The sequence below is a fragment of the Vipera ursinii genome, assembly GCF_947247035.1.
Source record: "Vipera ursinii genome assembly, chromosome: 3".
NCBI lineage: Eukaryota > Metazoa > Chordata > Lepidosauria > Squamata > Viperidae > Vipera > Vipera ursinii.
The window spans coordinates 127,933,055-127,957,268 of record NC_139516.1 but is presented as its reverse complement, the minus strand read 5'-3'; the positions used below and the strand labels follow the sequence as shown (position 1 = coordinate 127,957,268).

At 37.9% G+C, this 24,214-nt stretch overlaps 1 protein-coding gene across 1 annotated transcript in view; it reads left to right on the top strand.

Annotated features, from left to right (window-relative positions):
* CTNND2 (catenin delta 2) overlaps positions 1–24,214 on the top strand; it is a gene marked incomplete at its 5' end in the record, with an annotated part of 448,616 nt that overhangs the window by 411,921 nt on the left and 12,481 nt on the right. The window contains one exon of the mRNA XM_083360640.1: positions 18,101–18,227. Coding sequence (XP_083216766.1) covers positions 18,101–18,227 — 127 coding nt within the window. The remainder of the gene's footprint in view (positions 1–18,100; positions 18,228–24,214) is intronic.

Sequence of the window (24,214 nt, the reverse complement as noted above, 5' to 3'; positions counted from 1 at the left end):
CCAGCAGGATAAATAAAGGGAAAAAATGTTACAGAAGTAGCCCTGAGCTGCAGATCAGACCCTATTTAAAGATTTATCCAAATGCCATTCAGAACTGGAATAAGCCTTGTATCTAATCCTTATCCCACAAAGCCTTCTCAGAAATCTCAACTTCATCATGACATTATGTACTTGTTACTTGGACTGTTTCTACTGGTAAAATCAGACTGAACGGTCTCAGCCAAGGTCATAATAATAGCCCAAAGAGAGGGAGAAATGACACAGGAAGAACAAGACTGCTTCACATAAAGTGATGCATAAAAATCATCTGAGCTTCACTATTTTGTTTGGTCTATTTTGGAGTTATATTGCACAGCAGCAAAATTCCAACTAGTAACTCCCTTATCTTGAGATTTGCCTCCTTGGCATTCGGAAAGGGTGGGAACTATATCTAATTTGTTCATTTGCAGCAGATTGCTAGAATCCAGTCAGAATGGCATATGTGCAGCCTCAGGAATCAAATGCATCTCAGACATCTAGTTAAATATCTTATTAAAGAAAATAATTTGGCTTTTTGAGAATTTGTAATTGATCTTTGATATTGAGTGTTTTATGAGATTTTGTTAATAATGTGTGTCGATAGACTATTATTTTAATTCATGATGGTGTATTTGATTGAAGACAGCGTATAGATTTTTTAGTAAAAGAGCACTGGATTAGGGTTTCTTCTTATCTGGCTGTGGAGATGAAATTTGGAACCAGCATTCCCATGTCTCCAGACAAATGATTTGTGATGTCAAAACTGGTACCACCAGCCATGTTATTAAAATATAACATGATACAAAAATGTCCTGCTGTATACTGCCAAAATCTTGTAACATTTTATCTACCACCAAAAAATCTCCCCATCCCATACATACATATATATCCTTGGCTTCATTCCTTAAGGTATTGTTCTCTTGAGGAAACACATCCACAACATTTTTTCCCATGTTCTTCAGTATATTTGCATGGCAAAGTACAACAAATAAAATGTTCATCATTTAATATGTGCCAGATTAGGTTTGGGTTATTAAATAATAGGGATTTTATTCAAATTTTATTAAAATCAGACAGCTTTTGCAGTTATTAAATGTATGTTGCAACACTATTAAAGGAGCTATTTAAAAAGTCAAAATTACTTATAAAGCAATAGAGATAATTGATTAAAGCAGATATAGTCAAAATTGCAAGTATAAGCAACTGTACAAATATTGACAATTTGTCAGTGTACTTCAGATAGGCATTTTTTTTGCTAGTGCTTAAAATATTCTAACAGCATATAAAATAAGAATTGTGTGTGAGGGTTGTGGGGGGAGAGAGAAAGAGCAGGTGGCACAGGGCCTAGAAATGAAGATCCTCACCTCTCGTTTGGAAGGTTGAGACTTCAATCCTAGGGAGCAGCAGATATTTCTCTCTCAGGGCACATAGAGCATCTGGCCAGTAAATGCTCAGCTTGATTCAGTCACCCCGACTCTATCCCAAATTAAGAGATTAGAGGATCATTAAAAAATGGGGGTGGGGAGAGAAAAGATACACTCACTCACTCATGTCTTTGCCTCAAATTACACTGAGTGTCAGGACCCACCCCAAACCACATCTTAGGAAGACAAAAACTCTTGGAGTCAGTTCTAGTCCAAAAGGAATCTTTACTAGGACATGCTTGGTTGTGGGAATACAAGACAGGACTTAGTATTGTTTTACAAATTGAAATTTTATAAAGGGTACCCGGTTCAACCCCCCCTTCCCTCAACCCCATTTGGTCAGCCCCCATCCTTCTACGTCGTGTCATCCCTTTCGTGGGGGAAAAAAGGAACTTCGAATCTTTATGGTTATTGCCTTCTTCCTCTCCAGAATTAAAAGAAGACACAAGCCAGAAGCCTTCTTCTCTAACCCTCCCTTTTGATCCCGCCAGTTCAAAAGGTTCCCTTGGCCTTTGAAATAACCTAAGGCAGGCTGAATCCACATATGCTCCTCCTTCCTCAGGAGATGGCGGAATCCATATGGGGGGGGATAATGTTTTAAACATACATTTATGAATATGATATAAATGGATTCTGACACTGAGATTATATCAACTTAAATCCCAGCATTTGAATTTAACTGGGCTGGTTTAACCAGATAATCTCCTCAAACTTCATAATTGAATGTTGCAATATAGAATAAGCTCTTATGTTTTCCTATCTAATATTTTTGTCGATTCTCATTATTTGGGATTGCAAAAGAATAAGAAAGCATGTCATCCTTTTTTGAACATACCATCATGGCATAAAGGAAGCACTAGATTAATTCAGATTGTCATTGTTGGTTTCCCCTTGGTGCTATTTTCTATTCTTTTATTTGCCCTAGAATATGATAACATGGATGCCCAAATTATACAAGCAGTGTGGGATCATAGTCTACAGGGAATGTGGATTGCATATGCCTTATAATCAGGCTTATTATCCAGGCAGTGAAGGATGATTAATTAAAGGGTATTTCATGAAAAAAGCACAAGCCAAAAATGTTGTGTTTTTATTCGTTTAGTCAAATATATGGAATATTAACGTTCTCATATATACTTTTAAGACAATTGTACTGTATATTAAAAGATTACTGTTTAAAAATTTGGATAGAAGGAAGAATTGGCATCTGCTAAAATGTTGAATGTGCTCTCAGTTGCTTATGCCAAAGCTGCTGAATGTGGTGCATTCCATAAAGCCAAGGAAATTTACTTGACTGCTAAAATGTAGATTTAGAATTGCAACAAATTTTAGGATGCATTGTAGCTTTGGTTATTAAAAGATTGTATCACTGCAGAGAGTAGGATGTGTTCTTTTGATCTTTCTCTAAGACAGATAGAAATGTTCTTTATGAAACATCACTCTGAATAATTGACTGACAACCTTCCTTTTGAAGTTAGTTATTCAATGAAATCTCAAACTTGCTTTAGGCAAGAGAATTGAGATGAGATGTCTAAAGGGCTTATGTAGGTCAAGGCTGCAGTTACTTTCTGTTGTGTTCAAAAAGTAGGTGAATGTGGCTTTCAAAAAGGTATAGTATTTTATCAGTTAAAATTTCTATGGCTTACACCAGAATGAACCTTTCACACATGGTAGTGTCCTTCCATTGACTACTGCAGGAGTGGAGGAAATGGCTCTTTTATGACTTGTGGACTTCAACTCCCAGAATTCCTGAGCCAAGATAGACCCCTGGACTAGAGGAACTAGAATCAAGTGGATCCTCTCCAATTATAATTTCTTCCTGTTAACTGCTAATGCTACCTCTGGTACAGTACAAAAACCACAATAAAAAGAACTTTTCCAGCCACAGCATTATCTGGTTTGTGTGCTTATTATTACATTTTGTAACTTGCTAGTATTAACATGTATGACTCAAGCACAATTTCATCCACAATGCTTATATCCACGAGCAAGTAAAAGAAAAGCCTACTTATTTTGCAGCCTGGATTCTGTCCATCTTTTTATCATAGACAAACTTACCTATGAGCTTATAGTATGTGTTAAAAGTAGACATATGACAGATATTCCAGCCCTAACCGTATATGCATATGGATGGGTGGATGGAGATAAATAGATGATAGATAGATAGATAGATAGATAGATAGATAGATAGATAGATAGATAGATAGATAGACAGACAGACAGACAGACAGACAGACAGACAGACAGACAGACAGACAGACAGACACTGACTTTATTGGCCACACAAGGAATTTGTCTCTGGTGCATAAGCTGTCAGTGTACATACAAGCAAGAAGTGATAAATCATGATCATAATCATAAAATACAATCATCATAAGTCATAAGATATAGCACTCAGTGATAGTTATAGGATACTACATAAAAGCAATCCACATAAATCATAAGATACAAACAACAACGTTATAGTCATAAGAAACTAAGGACATAGGTAATAGGAAAAATGAGAAGAATAGTAGTAATGCAGCCCTTCTAGGTGGCTTGACAACCCAGGGCATAAGACAGTGTTGTGAGAATTACTTGTTTAGCAGAGTGATGGTATGGAGGAAAAAAAGCTATCCTTGAATCTAGTTGTTTTGGCGTACAATGCACTATAGCGTCATCTTGAGGGAAGAAGTTGAAACAGTTGATGTCCAGGATGTGTACATATCTTCACAGCCCTCTTTCTAGCTTGTGCAGTATACTATGGAAGGAAGGCTGGTTGCAATTGTTTTTCCTGCAGTCCTAACTATCCACTGAAGTCTGTGTCTGTCTTGTTTGGTTGTTGTACCAGACAGTTATAGAGATGTAAATATATCTGTTTATATCATTTTATATCTATTAAAAAATAGGGGGGCTATATTGTATTTTATTCCAGTCATATTTTACATGGAGTGATGAAACTATACTGCTGCTATGAAACCATTTCCAACTTCTTTGGGCTATATTCCTCGTCCTTGTGCTAAAATAAAATCAGACTCTTAAGGGAAATTAAAATTACCAATGCATGCAGCTAGAAAACATAAATTCTTCTATAATCTTATGAGTGAGTCCATGAAACTAATAATTTCAGCTCTCATATTCAGTATTCAAAAATCAGCAGAGGGAATAATGGTTTACTAGGTTTCTTGCTCACAATATTGTGGGATAGAGAGTTATCTCATTTTTACATGAATGCAGATATATTCATTTGGGGGAACCTATTTCTGTGGTGCAAGTTTTAGTTAATTTAATCTCCATCCCAGGATTGCACTCTAAAATTAAAGAGGAGGGAGGTTATTTTACATACAATTAAGCAGGCTGCCCAACTGCACTCTCTATACCATGTTAATTTTAAAAGTGGTCTTTCTTCTAAATCAATAACAGGTACTTTTAAAAAATGCTATATCTCACTTAAGGAAAGTGTTCTTTTAAATTCTCCCAAAGATATCATTTTCTTCTTGGCTTACCAGCTTATTGCGGCCCTTTAGCAAGGATGATTCATGCCCCTTTTTAAATTTTATTTCTTTGTTGTTGTTTTTGTCACAGGCATGTAGGCAACCTTGTTCAGTTCTAGATGCTCAGTTATTCTTTGTTTCATTTCATCTTTTTTTGTTACTCTAAGGTCTATAGTTAGATTTCTGATTTGCTGAAGACAAAGACATTAGCAATCTTATTCAGTTAATTTCACAGTTTCAATTGTGATCTTCCAACTATTACATACCGTGTTTCCCTGAAAATAAGACCTATCCCGAAAATAAGCCCTAGTTTTGGGGCAAGGCACACATGTAAAAATCGAGCAGCAACGTGATCAGCACAACAAACCATGCATATCTTGTTGCAAGCAGCAGCAGTGGCACAATGTGCCACATGGCGTTCAGCTGCAGAAGAACTCAGGCAGCAGCGCAACAGGTATCGGGGCATGGGAGGCCTGGCTGCGCCAGTCCTAAGGTAAGTGAGTAAGACATTGTCTGAAAATAAGACCTGGTGCCTCTTTTGGAGGCAAAAAAAAGACCAGGTCTTATTTTCAGGGAAATACAGTATCTACACTTTAGACCATTTTCCAAAGGGATTTAGAGAGGTTGCAGAATGCCATTGAGCTATAGATAATTTTGCAAGCACCCTGCATGATATAAACAATTTTGAAAAATGACTGCAAGACGTGTTAGCTGTGCTTTTATAGAGCATGTTGTGTGGCTCCCTATATAATATAATAGTGTAAATTATGATTCTTGTATGTCTGAGGTACTATCCTTTGGGTTTTATCTGACATACTAAGTCTTTTTGTATACATCATGTTATTGATTAGATTAAGTCTTGTCATCCTTGCATTCACAATAGGAAAATCAATAATTAATTATAGATAGACAAAGCAATTCCTTTTGAAAGTTCTGTAGACGTTACCAGGAAAATGATCAGAATTATAATTTTAAAAAGTCCACTTAATTGTATTATGGAAGCTCATCATTAGCGATATAACATAAACAGTAGGATTATTACTAAAATATTACTAGAATACTACCTATCTCCCAAGGATTACTAACAGATTCCAGTACTCTGATAAACAGATGATGATTAAAGGTTAATCCTCTGTTGTGTATATTCTTTTTCCCATTGCAGCTGTCAAAACTATCTACAAAAAAGTAGCTCCACAGATTTACTCTCTTGCTTCAAACAGATATGTCCAGAACCATAAAAATCTTACATCTCTTTTTCCTAAAGGAAATATATGAACTTAAATCATAGGGTAATCTTTTCATTCCATTTCTGTTGTATTAGAATCAGATCGTTGCAATTTTCTTTTTTTAATTTTTTTTAAAATTTTATTTCCAAAGTTAAAATATAAACTTTAAGAGAAAAAAAGAAAATAACAAAGCAAAAACTAAACAAGATAAAAAATGTGCATAAAAATGTAGACATACATTGTTCCCAGTTAAATACTGATAAATATATTTCAACAATAATCATTCCCCCCCTTGTAAAACTTTATAAACTTCTACAGCTCTATTTGCCTAACTAATATGACCTACCATCTGTTTATTTAAAAAAATATCAGTTAAGAGGTAAAGCCAACAACAAAACTAAACTTCAGATCCCTCTGTTAACAATCTTATTATTATATTTCACACACAGAAAGTCCACCACGGCTTCTAATCTACCATAAACCACTGCAATCATTATCTCTGTCTGCTAAGCATCAGATATCTTCAATTGATTCTTAATAATAAAGCTTTGCCATAAAATTATAACAGGGATCTTTCCCAACATTTGTATCTCATTCCCCAAAAGCATAGTTCTCTGTTGCAAATACCTCTGCAGCGCTTGTTCTTCAGAATTTTGTTGTGCCAGTTGAACCACAATTCTCTTAACAGTTGTCTTCTGATTGAATATAATAAGGCTATTCCACAATCGCCATCAGTTTTCTTAAGGAAGTTCAGTTCTTCACTGATCCATACTGCCATCTCTTAAGCTTTTAAATTCAGGCCCCTTTCAGCCTTCTCCAACGAGACTGCAATTCTCAAGGAAACCTTCTTCTCCTTCAATTCTGTCAGCAACAAATTGACTTCCAATCCACTTAATTGTCAGTCTGATTTAGCTGCCATTAACTGTATCTGAGTCTCATCCTTAGGTTTATTTATAACTGTTATTAAATCATCAGACATTTTATCTAAATTTTCACTCAGAGCTTGTAAGTTGAAAAGCATTTTTCCCGAAAGGCTTCCAAGAAGGCTTTAAGATTAAGTTGATCTGCCTTTATTGTTGTTTCCATTTTTAATATACTCCAAATTTTAGCCCTACTTTCAAAACAAAATGAGGGCAATTCCTCTCAAAGACAAAAAAAGTGCTCCATAACAAGATGTCTGCAGGAGAAATTAAGATAATATTTCCCATGATAGAGAATCAATAGAAACAAAAGAGAAATTTCCCATTCCTTTAGGGAACAAAGGAAAAGAAACCAAAAATATATACAAAGTAAAATAAAGTAGCAAAGTTCATTTAAAAAACTAGTAAAATACAAAATCATTTGTACAGTAGTCCAGCAAAGTTGTAAATCAAATCAGATCACTTTCACTACCAAGGAGAAAGTCTTCATGCCATTAGCTTCCATGTGGCAAAAACAAAAGTGTTTCTTAATGCCAAAGCAAACCAATAAAAAGGTAAAAATTCACAGTCCAGCAAGGGGATATAAAATAAATCTGCATTCAACCAGATGCTTAGATGTAGGTCAAAAGCAAAACATGATATTTAAAACCAAGGCGCAGGCACACCTAGGAAAAAACCACTGACAGGAAAAGATGAAGAACCAACTCTGATCACTCTTACCAAGAACTGAAAATTGTCTTCCTATGCAACTATACAGTCCTCCAAGGATCATCTTGGGTCATTCCTAGTTGATCCCATTCAAATCTGGGGAGTGTGCTGCCAAGGAGAGCCACCTTTGGCAGCAAAATCAGCTCTTTGTCAGCAGAGGAAAATTAATCCTGCTGTTTGGTGCGCCATTTTCTGGAGGACTCTAGATCAGGGGTGTCAAAATGCCGGCCCATGGGCCGGACTCGTCACAAGGAAACCACGCCCACCCCATTGCCGGCAATGGGGGAAAAGTTCCATAATGTCGCGAGTTTGACATGTCTGCTCTAGATCATTCCAATTCCAAAGAATTCATCTCTCCTGTTAGCCAACAATCATCTCACATAATCCATAATTCCATATTTAACTCCCTGTTTCATCCAGTACATAGCATTTTCTTAGAGAGTTGCCAGAACACTTGTGTGCCTCTTCAAATTCATTGAAATGAATATAAACTGAGCTGTTCCTTCTGTTTTTTTGCCAAACAACACATGAAACTGAATTGTAAGCCTTAGCAAGATAAAGCAGTAATCTATACATGAACCTTAGAATTATTTGAATTGGTTCTAAATTTACCATCTTTAAAATTAGAGATAAGATTCATAGAAAAAAAAGTGTCTTCTCTTTCTTTTTGTTCATAACTGCAGCAGCTTTTAAAGGTAGTATGAAAAAGGAGAAAATACTTTCAACTGTACAGTACATTGAAAGAATAAATATTCTTAGAAATGTTAAATAGGAGACTTTATAATAATTTCAGGAACACAATGGAAGAAAATGGTTCAGTAATTCTTTGACATACTATTTGAGTAATGGGATTTTGGCATTCAGATATGAGTTGGAAATGCACAGATCCAGTGAATGAAAGAACCAAATTACAGATTTTGATGATAACACTTTATCAAAAAATAGTTTTGACAGTGTATTTTAATCTTCATTTTGGTGCCAGGGTTCACTTATCATACATTTTGCCTTTGGTACAAGCAATACATCACTTATACTTTGTTATATTAGTGATACAGCACACACATGCATATATACATACACACATGCATTTATATACACATACAAACTTAGGAAAACCAAGATCATGGCATCCAGCCTTCTCAATTCCTGGCAAATAGATGGGGAAGAAATGGAGGTAGTGACAGATTTTATTTTCCTGTGCTCCAAGATCACTGCAGATGGGGACTGCAGCCAAGAAATTAAAAGACACTTGCTCCTAGGGAGGAAAGCCATGACAAATCTAGACAACACACTAAAAAGCAGAGACATCACCTTGCCAACAAAAGTGCGTATAGTCAAGGCTGTGGTCTTCCGAGTTGCAATGTATGGATGTGAAAATTGGACCATAAGGCTGAGTGCCAAAGAATTGAGGCCTTTGAACTATGGTGCTGGAGAAGACTCCTGCAAGTCCCTTGGACTGTAAGGCGATCAAACCGGTCAGTCCTAGAGGAGATCAACCCTGACTGCTCTTTAGAAGGCCAGATCCTGACGTTGAAACCCAGATACTTTGGCCACCTAATGAGAAGGAAGGACTCACTGGAGAAAAGCCTAATGCTGGGAAAGGTTGAGGGCAAGAGAAGAAGGGGACGACAGAGAATGAGGTGGCTAGATGGAGTCACTGAAGCAGTAGGCGTGAGCTTAAATGGACTCCAAAAGATGGTAGAGGACAGGAAGGCCTGGAGGAACGTTATTCATGGGGATGTAATGGGTTGGACACGACTTCGCAGCTAACAACAACAACAAACTTAAATTGCAAAAACAAGTAGCTGCCTATGGGGTGTGTTTTGTTCTTACTCATTTCATGTACAATGAAAGACAGTCATTTTTTTGTTGAAATGGTATATAAACTCTAAAGTTTAAAGTTTTTGTAACTTTAGCATTCTGCAATGGTGGCAGTTTTCAGATGGAGGAAAAGTAGAAATTGTGAAATTGGGCTGAATAAATGAACTTTCCAACTATAATAAAGAGGTCATAATGCTATATACAGTATGATAAATGAAAGCATAGATTAGGGAAGAGAGCCTGGTTCAATACTGAGAGGTTTTGAAGGGAAGGGATTGTCGTAGATTGCATATATTTCCCATGCAGAACACTTCTAGTTGAACTAACAAAAGTTCTTTTCTAAAATCCGCAAGAGCTTGTTCTGTCATTAGCTGAACAGTGATCACATCTTATAGGTATCTGAGATAGGTAGTAGTATTAAACTACTTGGTAAATATGAACCCAAATTGTATGATGAACACTTTATTTTCTACAAGTCAAAAAAGTAAGGAGAGCTTGCTTGCTTTGGCAGTTTCCTTGGCAGGGCATTTGTAAGAAAAAACAAACACAAGAAAATAGTTTTATAAGCTCTAAAAGTTTAACTTGCTTATTTTAACAGTCTGGTCCTTATTCCCTCGATAGAAAGTACTGTCATCATCTTCACTCTAGATTGTCAGTCTTTGAATTTGATGAAGCACTCATTTCTGTTGAATTTCATTAGGGTCGAGAAAACATATTCCTAGTGGAGGGCCTCTATGCTGTATTCCAACACTTCGTACTTTTGAAGACATTTTACATCTCTGGTTCATTCTTCTCTTTCTGCTTGAAGGAGAGATACATGTAGTTCTCTGTAGTGCACTTCAGTTATTCTTTCTGAGGTCACAATTGCTTTTCTATGAACTGGGGAGGAGGGTGGGGAAAGAATTTTTCTTGCAATAAAAAAGGAACCCCATCCTGGGTCAGTTCCCTTCTCTAACTTTACTTACATAAGTGCACTACATAGTAACTTTCTAGGTCAGTTACCATTTTTTCACCTGCTGTATTGACAATATTCCTTAGTATTTGCTTTTTATTTATGATTGATTAAAATAGATTAAATGCTGAGTTAAAAGCCCAGCATGTTTAGCTGCATCTACTTTTTATTTTATCAATTATTTATTTATTTATTTATTTATTTAGTTACATTTATATACCGCCCTATTCCATGAGGACTCAGGGCGGTTTACAGGGAATTAAAAAATCCACCATACAAAAGTTAAAAAACCAAATTAAAAAATATTAAATTGACCCTGTATACTTAAAACCCCAGTTAAAAATTTCTCCTCAGCCTGGGCCAGAGAGCTTGAAGAGCCAGGTCTTCAGGCCCTGGCGGAATGATCGGAGGTCGGGGGCAGTCCTCAGCTCCACCGGCAGCTGGTTCCAGAGGGCAGGCGCTCCCACTGAGAAGGCCCTATCCCTGGGTGTCACCCGCCGGCAATCTCTCACCGGCGGCACCCTGAGCAGACCCTCCCTGTGGGAGCGCACTGGGCGAAGGGCGTTTGATGCCAGCAGCAGGTGTTCCCTCAAATAGCCCGGACCCAGGCCATGTAGGGCTTTATAGGTAATAACCAGCACCTTGAATTTCACCCGGAGGGCAACCGGAAGCCAATGCAGCTCGCGGAGTAGAGGTGTTACATGGGAGTATCGGGAGACCCCCATTACAACTCGCGCGGCCGCATTCTGCACCAGTTGAAGCCTCCGAGTGGTCTTCAAGGGCAGCCCCATGTAGAGTAGTCCAAACGGGAGGTCACAAGCGCATGAGTAACTGTGCATAGGGCATCTCGGTCCAGATAGGGACGCAACTGGCGCACCAGGCGAACCTGTGCAAAAGCCCCCCTGGTCACGGCTCCTATGTGGTCTTCAAAATTGAGCCGTGAGTCCAGGAGGACGCCCAGGTTGTGAGCCCTATCAACGGGGGGGTAACACCTCACCCCCCATCATTAGAGGTGGAATAAGTTGGTTAACCCGAGATGCCGATATGCACAGCCACTCAGTCTTGGCAGGATTGAGACGAAGCCTGTTTCTCCCCATCCAGACCTGAACCGCCTCCAGGCACCGGGACATCATGGATAGGGCATCGCTGGGTTGATTCGGGGTGGAAAGAAAAAGTTGGGTATCATCAGCGTACTGGTGATACCCCACCCCGAAACCACGAATGATTTCGCCCAGCGGCTTCATATAGATGTTGAACAGGAGAGGCGAGAGGACCGACCCCTGAGGAACTCCACAAATGAGAGACCTCGGGGCGGATCTCTGCCCTCCTGTCAACACCGACTGCGAGCGGCCCTGGAGGTAGGAGGAGAACCACCGTAGAACGGTGCCTCCCACTCCCAACCCCCTGAGACGCCGCAGCAGGATACCATGGTCGATGGTATCGAAAGCCGCTGAGAGATCTAATAGGACCAGGACAGAGGAGCAACCCCTGTCCCTAGCCCTCCAGAGATCATTCACCAGCGCGACCAATGCCGTCTCCGTGCTGTGTCCGGGCCTGAAGCCCGATTGGTACGGGTCCAGATAATCAGTTTCCTCCAGGAACAGAGGGAGCTGATGCGCCACCACACTCTCAACAACCTTCGCCAGAAAGCGAAGGTTGGAGACTGGACGATAGTTGTTTAAAACAGCCGGGTCCAAAGCAGGCTTCTTGAGAAGGGGCCTCACCACCGCCTCCTTCAAGGTGGCAGGGAAGACACCCTCCTTCAAAGAAGCAGTTATTACTGCATGGAACCAGCCTCGTGTTCCCTCCCGAGCCGCATAAGCTAGCCAGGAGGGGCACGGATCCAACAAACAGGTGGTGGTGCTCAGTCTCCCCATGATCCTGTCCACATCATCAGGGGAAACAGGGTCGAACTCAGTCCAGATAACATGCTCAAGACCGCCTGATTCCTCCACGTCAGACTCTGCCCAGTCAGAGTCCAGACCGGTCCGGATCCGAGCGATTTTGTCCGCCAGATGATGACTAAACTCCTCGGCTCGTCCCTGCAAGGGATCCTCTCTCACCTCCTGGTTAAGGAGGGAGCGAGTCACCCTAAACAGGGCGGCCGGGCGATTATCTGCGGACGCGATAAGGGCGGCAAAGTAGTTAGACTTCGCCGTCCTTATCGCCACAAGATAAGACCTTATAAAGGTTCTTAACTGCAATCGGTCGGATTCGGATCGGCTGGATCTCCAACCGCTCTCTAGACCTCGTCTCCGACGCTTCATATCCCGGAGCTCCACAGAGAACCATGGGGCCCAGCGGGATCTGCGCCGGGTCAGAGGTCGCATGGGTACAACGCAGTCAAGTGCCCTGGTGGCAGCCGTTTCCCAGGCCTCCACCAGAGCATCGACTGGGCTGTGGGTAAGGGTGATAGGTATAGGCCCAAGCGCCCTCTGGAACCGATCCGGGTCCATTAGGCGCCTGGGGCGGAACCACCTGAACGGTTCTGCCGCCCAGCGGCGGGGGGTGGTATGACGGAAAACCAGCCTCAGGAAGTAGTGATCTGACCATGACAGAGGGGTGATGGACGGGGAACCCCCTCCCAGATCGTCCAACCACTGTCCAGACAGGAACACCAGGTCGAGAGTATGATCCCCCTCATGAGTCGGGCCCTCAATAACCTGGGTCAGGCCCATGGCTGTCATGGAAGCCATGAACTCCCGAGCTAACTCCGACGACCCTCCCAGTGACGGCAGGTTGAAGTCACCCAGGACTATATATATATATATATATATATATATATATATATATATATATATATATATATATATATATATATATAAATTTTTTTAGATTGCTAACAAAGAATTAAAGGGAGACTGATATGCATTTCAAACTTATTTGTTTTCATCATGTATATACATACATACATACACACACACATAAAAATTATTAACTTAATACGTTCTCATAACAAGAATTCATTAGAAATATGTCATATGTTTTTTGCTTAATTTTGCTTAAGTTATTAAATTGAATTAGGATTAAGTAGGATGGATACAAATGGGTATCCATTTGTTCACTTGATAATATTCCCTTTTGACTTCTAAAATTGGTTTAAATCTTTAACAATAATCAATGATGTATATCTAATGAATTTATTACTAAATATTTACCTATAAAATGGAAATGGACTTGCAGTAACTGCATTAAAAAAGACGTTGGAGACATAGTCCCCCCAAATCAAATTTGTAATTTGAAATATATAATATATATTAGCATCAACACTTGTTTTAATCTGAAAAAGACATTATTTCATTTAAGTTGCATTTTCATACATTATTAAACTAAAGAGAAGATTGCCCCTGCCAATAGAAAACAAAACAACATTTTTATGTTTCTTGCTATCATTTTGCTTCATGAGCAACATGACAGTGGAAGGGCAAAATCAAATTACATTTAAACCTTAATTTAATAAGGCAATCAACAGAAGAATGAATGAAGGGATGTCAAAGCCAAACAAAATTCAGCTTCCTATATTATGTTCCTATAATCTTAAGAACTAGCTCATGTTGATTGTGGTACTTTAGCCCAGATTGAAAATCCATACATACCCGACAGAATTTGATTGTTGACTTTTTTGGTGAAACAGTAGGGATCACTGCACAAACAACATGTTGCTATCATATTTTTGAAGCCACAGGTCTTTTTTGAGAAGTATCAGAGCCCTCTTCTATTCTCTTAGCAGCATCTTTTCGTATTAAAACTTTCAATACTTTCAGGCTAAATAAATAAGTCCACTATTTGCCAACTTAAGACAATAGTTTCATTGCTTGCTTTAGTTCCAATTCACATTCACTTTTCCCAGGAAATTTCTATTAAGTAATTTAAGTTTACTTAATAGAAACTACTACATGATAGTATGGAGTTTTTACACTAAAATGCTCTCATTCACCAGATGGCAGCAGTTAGAGAACAGAAATAAAGCATATTGAAATGTTCTGTCTGTTGTAATAGAAATCATTGTGTATTTTTAGAGATTTGAAACTTCAAGAAGTTATTGTCAACAAAGTCAAACCAAAGTTTCTATAGAAGTTTAAAGATTAACAAAATTATTGAACATAAACTCTCAGAGGTTAAAATCCATATCTTTGTCTGAAACGCTTCACAATCTCAGGCAACAGCAATTTTGCACACAACTGAATAGAAATTGCCTGTGTCTCTTGCGTGCTGTAGTAGGAATGCCTGGACCAAAAACCGTGAAGATTTACAAATTATAATAACCAGAATTGCTTGCAAAGTTTCATTGCGAAGTATGATTTCGAAACAAATCCTATTCTCCTATAAAAAAGCACAGGAGAATAACAAACACCAGCATGCTGCTCATTCATAATAGATCAGGATAAGTCAATAATCTTGATCATGTGTGAATATAAACACTGCCGATGCTTATTTTTTTTTATTCACGTCACTTTCTAATCTTGAATATCTCTAATAAGCATCAAATTGCCTTTTTTTGCTTGCTTTATTATTTATTTATTTATTTATTTATAAAATTTATAGGCTGCCAATTTATAAGACTTGGGATCAGTTAGGTTAAAAAATAACAAAGGAAAGAGCATGCCTGCCACTATGCCATACCTTCATCTCACCATGCTTAGTACTCCCCCAACTATTGTGTACCCTCTCAAACCAGCCTACTCTGCTCAAATTTGGTAAAAGAGGTGGTCTTGCCCCTTTCCAATGGCACACAGTTTGGTTCTTCTAAGGGGGCAGGTATTAGGTTGATTTCAAGCAATTATTTTACGACCCCTTTGGGCAAGCCAAGATTTATAGGAAAGAAAAAGGTATTGATTTAAATTGACTTCAGAGATAAATGGCTTTATAGATTAAAATTGCAACTGCTATTTAAGCTTTTACTTTGCAATCCATTAATTCGAGGACGATGAGTAGTTGTACTACTTCATAATTTGAGGCACGTTACTATATTAATTTCATTGACAATATACAATATGTGATTTAAAAACGTACACTTTTTCTTGTGCTAAAAATACAGTTTTCCACCATGGAAACAGCTTGATGCCTATGCATTTTTTTTACAATATGTATAGAACATCTAATCAAGATTGGGCAATGAATAACAGAGTAGAAATAAGTTAGAAAACAATCCAATTATTAAAAAATACAATGCGTGTGCATATCCATTATAAAATTAGGTCAAATGCACATTGGAACAGTAGTTTTGTATTACTTTGCAAAATACAAGGAGAAAGGGTGCTAATTGTACTTTCCAGGGAAGCGTGTGCCAAGTATGAATGCTTGTATGAAAAGGCTTGTATTTCATTTCCGTTTTTGTTAAACAACCTTTTTTTTATATAACAAATCTGCTGCATTGTCCCTGTGAGCAAGTATATTAGCCAAAAGAATCTCAATTATAGCAGTGGTGGGCAATGTTTTAGCAACCAGTGGGGGTTTTTTAATCTTAAAAAAAATTAAATGAAGGGCCATGTTACTAATAGAGTGGAATCAATATTGTCTTCCTTTTGTTCTGTTTGTTTTTGGAAGTGACAGAGTTACTGCATGTATTTACTATTAATATAAAATATGCCACCTTCAGAATGAGATATCAATTTAAAATAAATGTGTTAAGATATAACATATGGTTAAATGTGGTTTAAATGGAGATTTACTGAAGGTTTTCTGCATCTTTTGGTTTTTATTTCACCTCCAAAATTAACAGGAAATCACATTGCTGTAAACCACAAAATCTGCTGTCAAATGTTGGTGTCCCAAACTTGGGGAAATGTAGCAGCTTTTAAAAAACCTTAGACCCACAGATTGCCCAAATATTTGCCTGAACTATCAGAATAGGTGGCTTATTAGTACTATGTTGTATCTTGTGTTCCTGTGGTCAATTAAGGCCATTTGTGTTCAAACATCTATCACCCTTTTTAGAAAGCTTTAGAAACTGTGAGCTAACTAAATCTAGTAAAAGAGTTGGGTGATTGAACTCATGTAATTCATTAAAGCATTTCTTCTCTATTTGTTTATTGAAATACTATTATAATATTTTAAAAACTGGACTCCTACTTTTCTCATTCTTATTTTTTAAAAATAAATGGTTATCCTTTCATGGTCTCAGATTGACCACTCCTAAATCTAAAAAGCCATATAAAATCTTTTTCCTTTCAATATAAATATATAAAAGCAATGGGTGTGTTCAAAAATTAATCTTTTTTTTCCTTAAGATTGACTATTCTGGAACATTAATATTTAAATAAGCACTAGCATCTGGAAATAATATAGATGTAATATAAATAATATATAGCATGTTTGTCCCAGATCTCATATACTTTTCTAAAACATATGTTTACCAAGCAGGAATGTGGTTGATTTCACCAATGATGATATTTTATCACTAGCCTTTACTGGTTATTTTTACTGGTGCTTAGTAATCAGTTTTCTTTCTTATATTTTATCTAATTTTCAGCTATCTGGAGACTTAAAACTTAGATTGTAGCAGCTAAAAATTTAGGAAGTTATTCTAATGAATAAATCATTTACTGAAGATTAAGGTAACATAGCCTTGGATCCAGATGAGCATATTGTGGCATTCACCTTTATTTTAGAGCAACTCCAGTATTAATAATTACATCCAAGCTATTCAGACATATCAATTACTGTCATTCTTTGTTTCTTGGAGTCTCCTGCCCAGTTTGGGATTTGATCAGCGTACACTGAATTATATATATATATATATGTACATTATTCCTTATATTAGTTATCTAAAATTCCTAACTACAACAACCATAGCTCTAGGTCATTTAAGCAATAGTTCCACTAGATCAGCAGCTCCCAACTTTTTCTATACCCTGCACCCCTAGAATGCTTCTGATATATTCTCACACCCCCTACAAAAGTTCGAAATAACAGCAACGAATTATGCATATACACTATAATTTTGAAAATCCAAGTTTTCGCATCCCCTGGAATATCGTCTGGCACCCCCAGGGGGTGCGAACACCCCCGGTTGGGAACCCCTGCACTAGATATTAAGAAATCAGCTTAGACATCAACACTTTCTTTGTCTCTCCCTCACCTAGCAACCTTTCCAGCCTTGGCAAAGTGAAGAAAAGTTTCCCCAAATCAGATAGCATTTTTCTCTTGTTTCTTAGTCCTTTTGTACCACAGTCTTCTTAAATGACATTCACCTATAAACACTGCGCCCATCCCATTTTCGACAATGGGAAAAAGTTCCAATACGTCACGCGACGTCATGTGACGTTGCGAGTTTGACATGCCTGATTTACATTATACATGGGCCTACATATTGGTGAAGGGAAAGCCAGTCAATCTACATTGAATGCATATTTCAAAAGAAATATTTTGAGAAAAGGTTTTTTTAAACTAAAAAATATATAGAAACAGATAATGTGGAAGACCTGTCTGTTAATAAAGAAAAAGACTAGCCCCTAAGTTAGATGGTTAAATAAATAAATATTTCATACTTGTATCTTCTTTCATACTTGTATTCTGTTCAGCCTTTTTATTATTGTTGTATGCTGTTCCCATGCAGGATGGATGGTCACAGTATCATTTTGTAGCTTCATCATCAACGATAGAGAGGGATAGGCAAAGACCGTATTCCTCCTCACGCACACCTTCCATCTCTCCAGTGCGCATGTCTCCCAACAATCGTTCAGGTAAGACCAGGTATACATAACTGAATAATTACGGAAACAATTCATCAAAGTCAGATCAAAAACTGAAATTTTATCAAGGGAATTATTAGCTGTAATGAAGCATACAATTTGGTACTTTTAATTGTTTATCTATTTGCTGTCTTATGAATGTTTGATGCCATCACGAAACATTCTGGATAAAGCAGAAAAGGGAAATCCTTTGAAAATGGCGCTCTGAGCGGATGGGAGGTTTTCCCCCCCCTGCTAACAGCTGATTTCGCCGCCAAAGCTGGCTCTTTGGTGGCAAAATGCTCCCTAGATTGAACAGGAGCAACTAGGAATGACCCCAGATGACTCTTGGGTGACTGCTCACCACTGAAAAGGAATCTTGATAATTGCAATTCACAGTAAGAAAAGTTGGAGAGTCAGGTCTCCATCCTTTCCTATCAGCTGTTCAGATATTTAAGCATGCCTTCATTTTAACATTTTTTTTAAATTTGCTTTCTTTCATTTTTGCTTTACATTTTAAATATTAAACATCTGATTGAATGGTGAACTATTTTTACCCTTTGCTGGATTATAAAGCTGAAGTTTTTATTCTTTACTACTGCTTTTTTTTCTGGAATAATGAAACACTTTCACTTTTGCCACATGGAAGTCAATAGTGCAAAGATTTTTTCTTACATAGTGAAAACTGATTTACATTGGATTCTTACAGTAAGGAATTTGTTTTACCATTTTTTATACGAACTGTGCTCTTTTACTATATTTTATTTCTGAAAATTTCTCTGATCCTTTTTTGTTTCTTAAAGAGATAGGAACTTTCCATTTAATCTCTTCTATTTATTTTCTATGCTTTGGGAAATTATTTCAATTCCTCCTGCAGTTAGCTGACTGTGGAACAGATTGCCCTTGAGAGGAATTGTCTATGTTTTTGCATTACACTAGAAATGAAAACAACAAAAGCTTTCTGGAAAGCCTTTGAAAGTAGAATGCTTCTTACCTTACAAGCTCTTTTTGAAAATTTAGATAAGTTCAATGAAGCAACAACTATTATAAATCATCCTAAAAAGGCTGCTCAGATACAGGCAACAACAGAATTAGATTTGCAATCGGATGGATTGTAATTTAATCTGTTGCGACAGAGTTGGAGAAGAAACTTTGTTGGAAAATTACAGATTTGGTGTCCCAAAGGTGCTTTTTCAAGAAGGCAACTGGCTTCCATTCCCCACCATCCAATTACAAGAAAGTCCAGTAGCCTCCATGAAAAAGCACCTTTGGGACAACTATGACCTGGATGACTGAGAATCTCCATAGACATTTAGCTTTGCACTTTGGGATGAACACCCTTCGAATGGTGTGGGAGCATGAATGGATTTCCAGAAAACATTGCAGACTACAAGAACCATTTGTGCTTCAGTTTGAGATGCAGACCACACAGACTCATCTACAACAGCCTGAGCCTGACTTCCAACTTTGAAGGGACACAGGGCAGAAAACATCCTGCAGCCAAGAAGGTTCCACACACATTTGCACTATTCAGATGACTCTGAGGACACAAGAAAACTCCAAATAGACTCAATAACTATCTAAAAGTATGCAAATGCCCAGCTGTTTGCAAGGAATATAAATCCTTCCATTCCCCACTATCCAGTTAGAGCTGAAGAAGCTTCTTGGAAGAAAAGCAAAACGTCTTCAAAGAAAAACAAGAAAGTACAGATGCCTCCTGAAAAAGCACCTTTAGACAATCATGACCTGGATGACTGAATCCAAGAAATTCAGAGATAACTGAATGGAACTGGGATGATTAAAAAAACTCATTGAATTTTTGAAAAAAAAAATGCTTTCAACAGAGATTTATGACTTTGGGGTATGCAATTATATGGAAAGACCCCAGTAATAATTTTAAGGACAAGTTTTATTACTAAGAATCAATCAAGGGTATTTGACACTGGACAGATCAGGGACAATGACTGTAGTGAAAAAGGCTTTCTGTAAATGATTTTTCTTTCTTTTTTTTCTTGTTTGCTTTTGTTCTCTCTTTGCTTTTTTTGGAGTTTGTATTTTAGCTTTTGAATAAAACAAAAAAAATTAAAAAGCAGAAAAGAAGAAGTTCCCACTTCTGATATTGTGTGGTTTTTGTCAAGTTGACACATTATTGCACTTATTACTATTTTAGTAATCTAGGTTCAAATCTATACTTAGCCATATCATTGATTGGTTATTTGTAAATTATTGATAATCATGGGCCTGCTAAAGGAAGATAATATGCAAAATAATTTGTATTAAAATTGCATTATAAACATTATAATGATTACTATATTTCAATATATGTACATGTAATAGCTGTTCCTGATTATTGTTCATAGTTGCTGGAGCTGATGGGTATGCTGGTTTGGGTATCTTGATATCCTGGATTATTTTGTAGGGAGACAGACTGAAAACTACCCAGTGCAGAAGTGTGAAATGATTCCAAAGATCCAAAACAATGTTTCCTCCATAAGTGTTACTAACATTTATTTCAGGTAAATTTTCAGTTGAAGTAAAGAATGGTATGGATATAATTGCAGAACTATGTATGAAGAAGGAAAACAAGAAAAGCATAGTCAGAAGAATGGGGAGATCGGCTATATTTTTTTTCTGTAGATCTGCTTAGAAAGGAAGGATAGCATGCATAAAAGCAACTAGAGCTCATTTCCTTAGGATGCTGTTGTCATTTCTTAGTTGAAATAAAAAAGAAGATCGAACAGTCATATATTTATATATGAAAATACATCAGTAAAATAATACATTAAATTATTTATTCCTGGAACTCTTCAGAGATGTACAGTCAATAAGCACTCACTTTTGGAATGTTACTACCTTTGCGAAGAAGACACACATAAGGAGAGCAATCAGCTATTTTTACCTTTATTTTCTTAGGATACAACATTCAGTTAGATAATTTCCAAGGTTCCTTCCAACCATTATATTTTATGATCCTATGGGGTTTTGTACAAGAATATCCATAGGACTATTCTTGGAAGGCCAGGTTCATGCTATTCCATTCTATAATCCTCTTTAGATGAAGTTCACCTTAATGTTATTGTTCTCATTACTTAACTACACATTATAGCAAGGGGACGTGATAGCTCATTGGTTAAAGATGCTGATGTTGCCAGCTGGAAAGCTGACAGCCTGGGTTCAAGACCCAAGCTCCACATGATGGGAGTGAGCTCCTTTACTTGTCCCAGTTCTGCCCACCTAGCAGTTCTGAAGCATGCAAATGCAAATAGATAAATAGGTACCACTTCAGTGGGAACTGGTACCTATACCTAGGTTCTATGCACCTTGGTATATAGTCATGCTGGCTACATGACCATGGAAATGTCTCTGGACAATGCTGGCTCCCTCAGCGAACAAAAACGGAGATAAGCACCACTCCCTAGAGGTGGACATGGCTGGACAGAGGAAACCTTTACCTTTATACATTATAACACATACTTCTACAAATTTAGCCTATTAGTTTGCATTACATTGATAACGATGCTATCAAGACAATTATGATTAATTCAGGGAGAATCTAAAGACCAGCTAACTCCACCTTTTCCAATCTTGTACGGCTTCTTTCAGTTGTAGTTTGCATTATAAGACAACAGAAATTAGGTTTCCTATATTTTTTGCTCAAAGTCTTTTTGCCTTTAAATAAGCAATTTATTTGTTTATTAACTCAGTTTGTATGGCCTATGAACTATGAACTCAATCAATTCGCAATTAGCTGAACTTCCAAGCTAATAGAAATAAGTGGTATATTAGAGCAAAAATAAACAAGTTCTGATTATTTTCATTGGGGATATACAAAATATGAAATAATTTTGTTCTTAGATGAGGCTTTGAATCATAACACACAAAAGTACCACCTGTATTGATGTAAGTGTTCCCATTATGCTAGGTCAACAGTTGACAAGATTTAACAAGAGAGAAAACATAGCAGTGCTTATCCAGGAAAATGACATCGCATTTTCATTTCATTACCAGTATCTCACAGAGAACAAATGTGTTTGTTTATTTTAATTAATCTGCTGTATAATATATTTTGCTTAGCCATATTAAATATTTAAATAGTAGACCCAAGTTACCTTTATTTAACATTCTCTTCCTCATCTTTTTTTAAAATTTCTTGTTTAATATTATGATCGCACATGATTAAATTTCACAAGAAGAAACTTTACTAGTGGGAAAAACATTATTTAAACCAGAAACTTGAATATACTGCTAATATCTATGCTTAGTAGTCACAAAAAGAGTACTAAGGATTCTGAATGTAAATATCCAGCACTGAATTGCATTCCAAGAAGTGGGGTACAAGTCACACAGGTAAGTAAGCAAAAAGAACAATCACAACAAAGTGTTCATTGACTACCTGTCCCTTCCCTTTATAAATAAGGTGACTTGCCTGCACTGTAATGACAAAAGGAAATGTTTTTGCACTCAGAGAGAAAGCACTTATCCCTGCTCAGATGAAACTCTGCAGCTGTTGAAATCCATTTCACTCACACACAATTCTGCCTGAGAGCAATACATGTATACAACAGAACAAACCATTACAGCACCCTCATGAACTTTTTTTTTGAGGTCTCAGATTCTTCTTTTACTACTATTGCAGAAAATTAGTGGTATTGCACAGACTTCCTCATTCAAACAAGAAAAATAATTTAGCTTCACCACTTTGCATCATTGCCCCACTCATTGCACCCATTGGGTTTCCAAAAAATGCCATATGCATTCCTTTGGCCCCAAAAGGATAGCTGCCTTGGCCTTAAACATGGCTATATTCACAGACACCAAAGTCTCTTTTCCCGGTGGGGGTTGAAGGCTGAGATACAAGCACTGACAAAGAATCAGATGGCGTCATTCACTCTTCTCTTACCAACAATTATCTATGTATTCAGATTTTTAAAAAGATGCCTTCCACTCACTGCCTGAGGATCTTTCTTCACCATTTCCAATTATTTCCTACAGACTGTCCTCCAGACACAAGAACTATCTCACAGCCTGTTAAAAACAGGAGAGGAGAAAGATTTTCTTACAAGCAGCTATTATGGCCAGAAGAATGCATAGAATTGAGAACCTGCATGACAAACCACATACAACGACAGGCAGTTTATGTAGCAAATGCACCAGATCCTATGCTTGCTCTCCAGCTCTGTATCTAGGACCCTGCTGACAAAAACCTTCTCATATTTTTTGGGTCCCACTTTTCCCCAAATGCTGGTCAATAAAGTATTTGCCATTGTTGCTTGTGTGTGTTTTTTGTTTGGCCATTTGGTTGCTGCTTGATTGGATAGATAGATTTTGTTACTAACAGTCCAAAACTAAAAATTTCTTTCCCCTACTCTTGCTCATTTTTTAGTTGGACCCATACTATATGCATGGAATTGTATGGGGTAGAATACAAATCCAGGATCAATGGCTTCTTCCCCCTTATTACTCATTCTTGTTCCCTGGATTATGGGAGTTCACAAAGGGGCCGGAAGACCTACTTTTAGGCAGATCTGAGGGGGACTAGTGGTCATATGAAATTCACGCCTCTGGATTATGCAGCAGTAAAACCAACTTGGTTTTAGTGTTTCTAAGTGTTATTTGCCTCCCATCAGTGGCGTAGCGTGGGGGGTGCAGGGGGGCCCGGCCGCACCGGGTGCAACATCTGGGGGGGTGCGCTCGCACTCGCAGCTCTCTGCCCCTGCCTGGCTCACTCACTCTCTCTCACTGCAGTGCTGGCTGTGCGAATCCGATCCGAGCCGCCGGGTCGCCGCCCACTGTGGAGGGGGGTGTGCCAGGCGTGCGGTGCGGTGTGGAGAGAGAGCGAGGGACTATCTGGGGGAGGGACAGTCCACGGGTTAGGGGGCGCAAATTACTTGCCTTGCCCCGGGTGCTGACAACCCACGCTACGCCACTGCCTCCCATTACCTTATTGTTTTATGTAGATATTATCCATGGCTGTTAAATTCAGAACAGCAACAGAACAC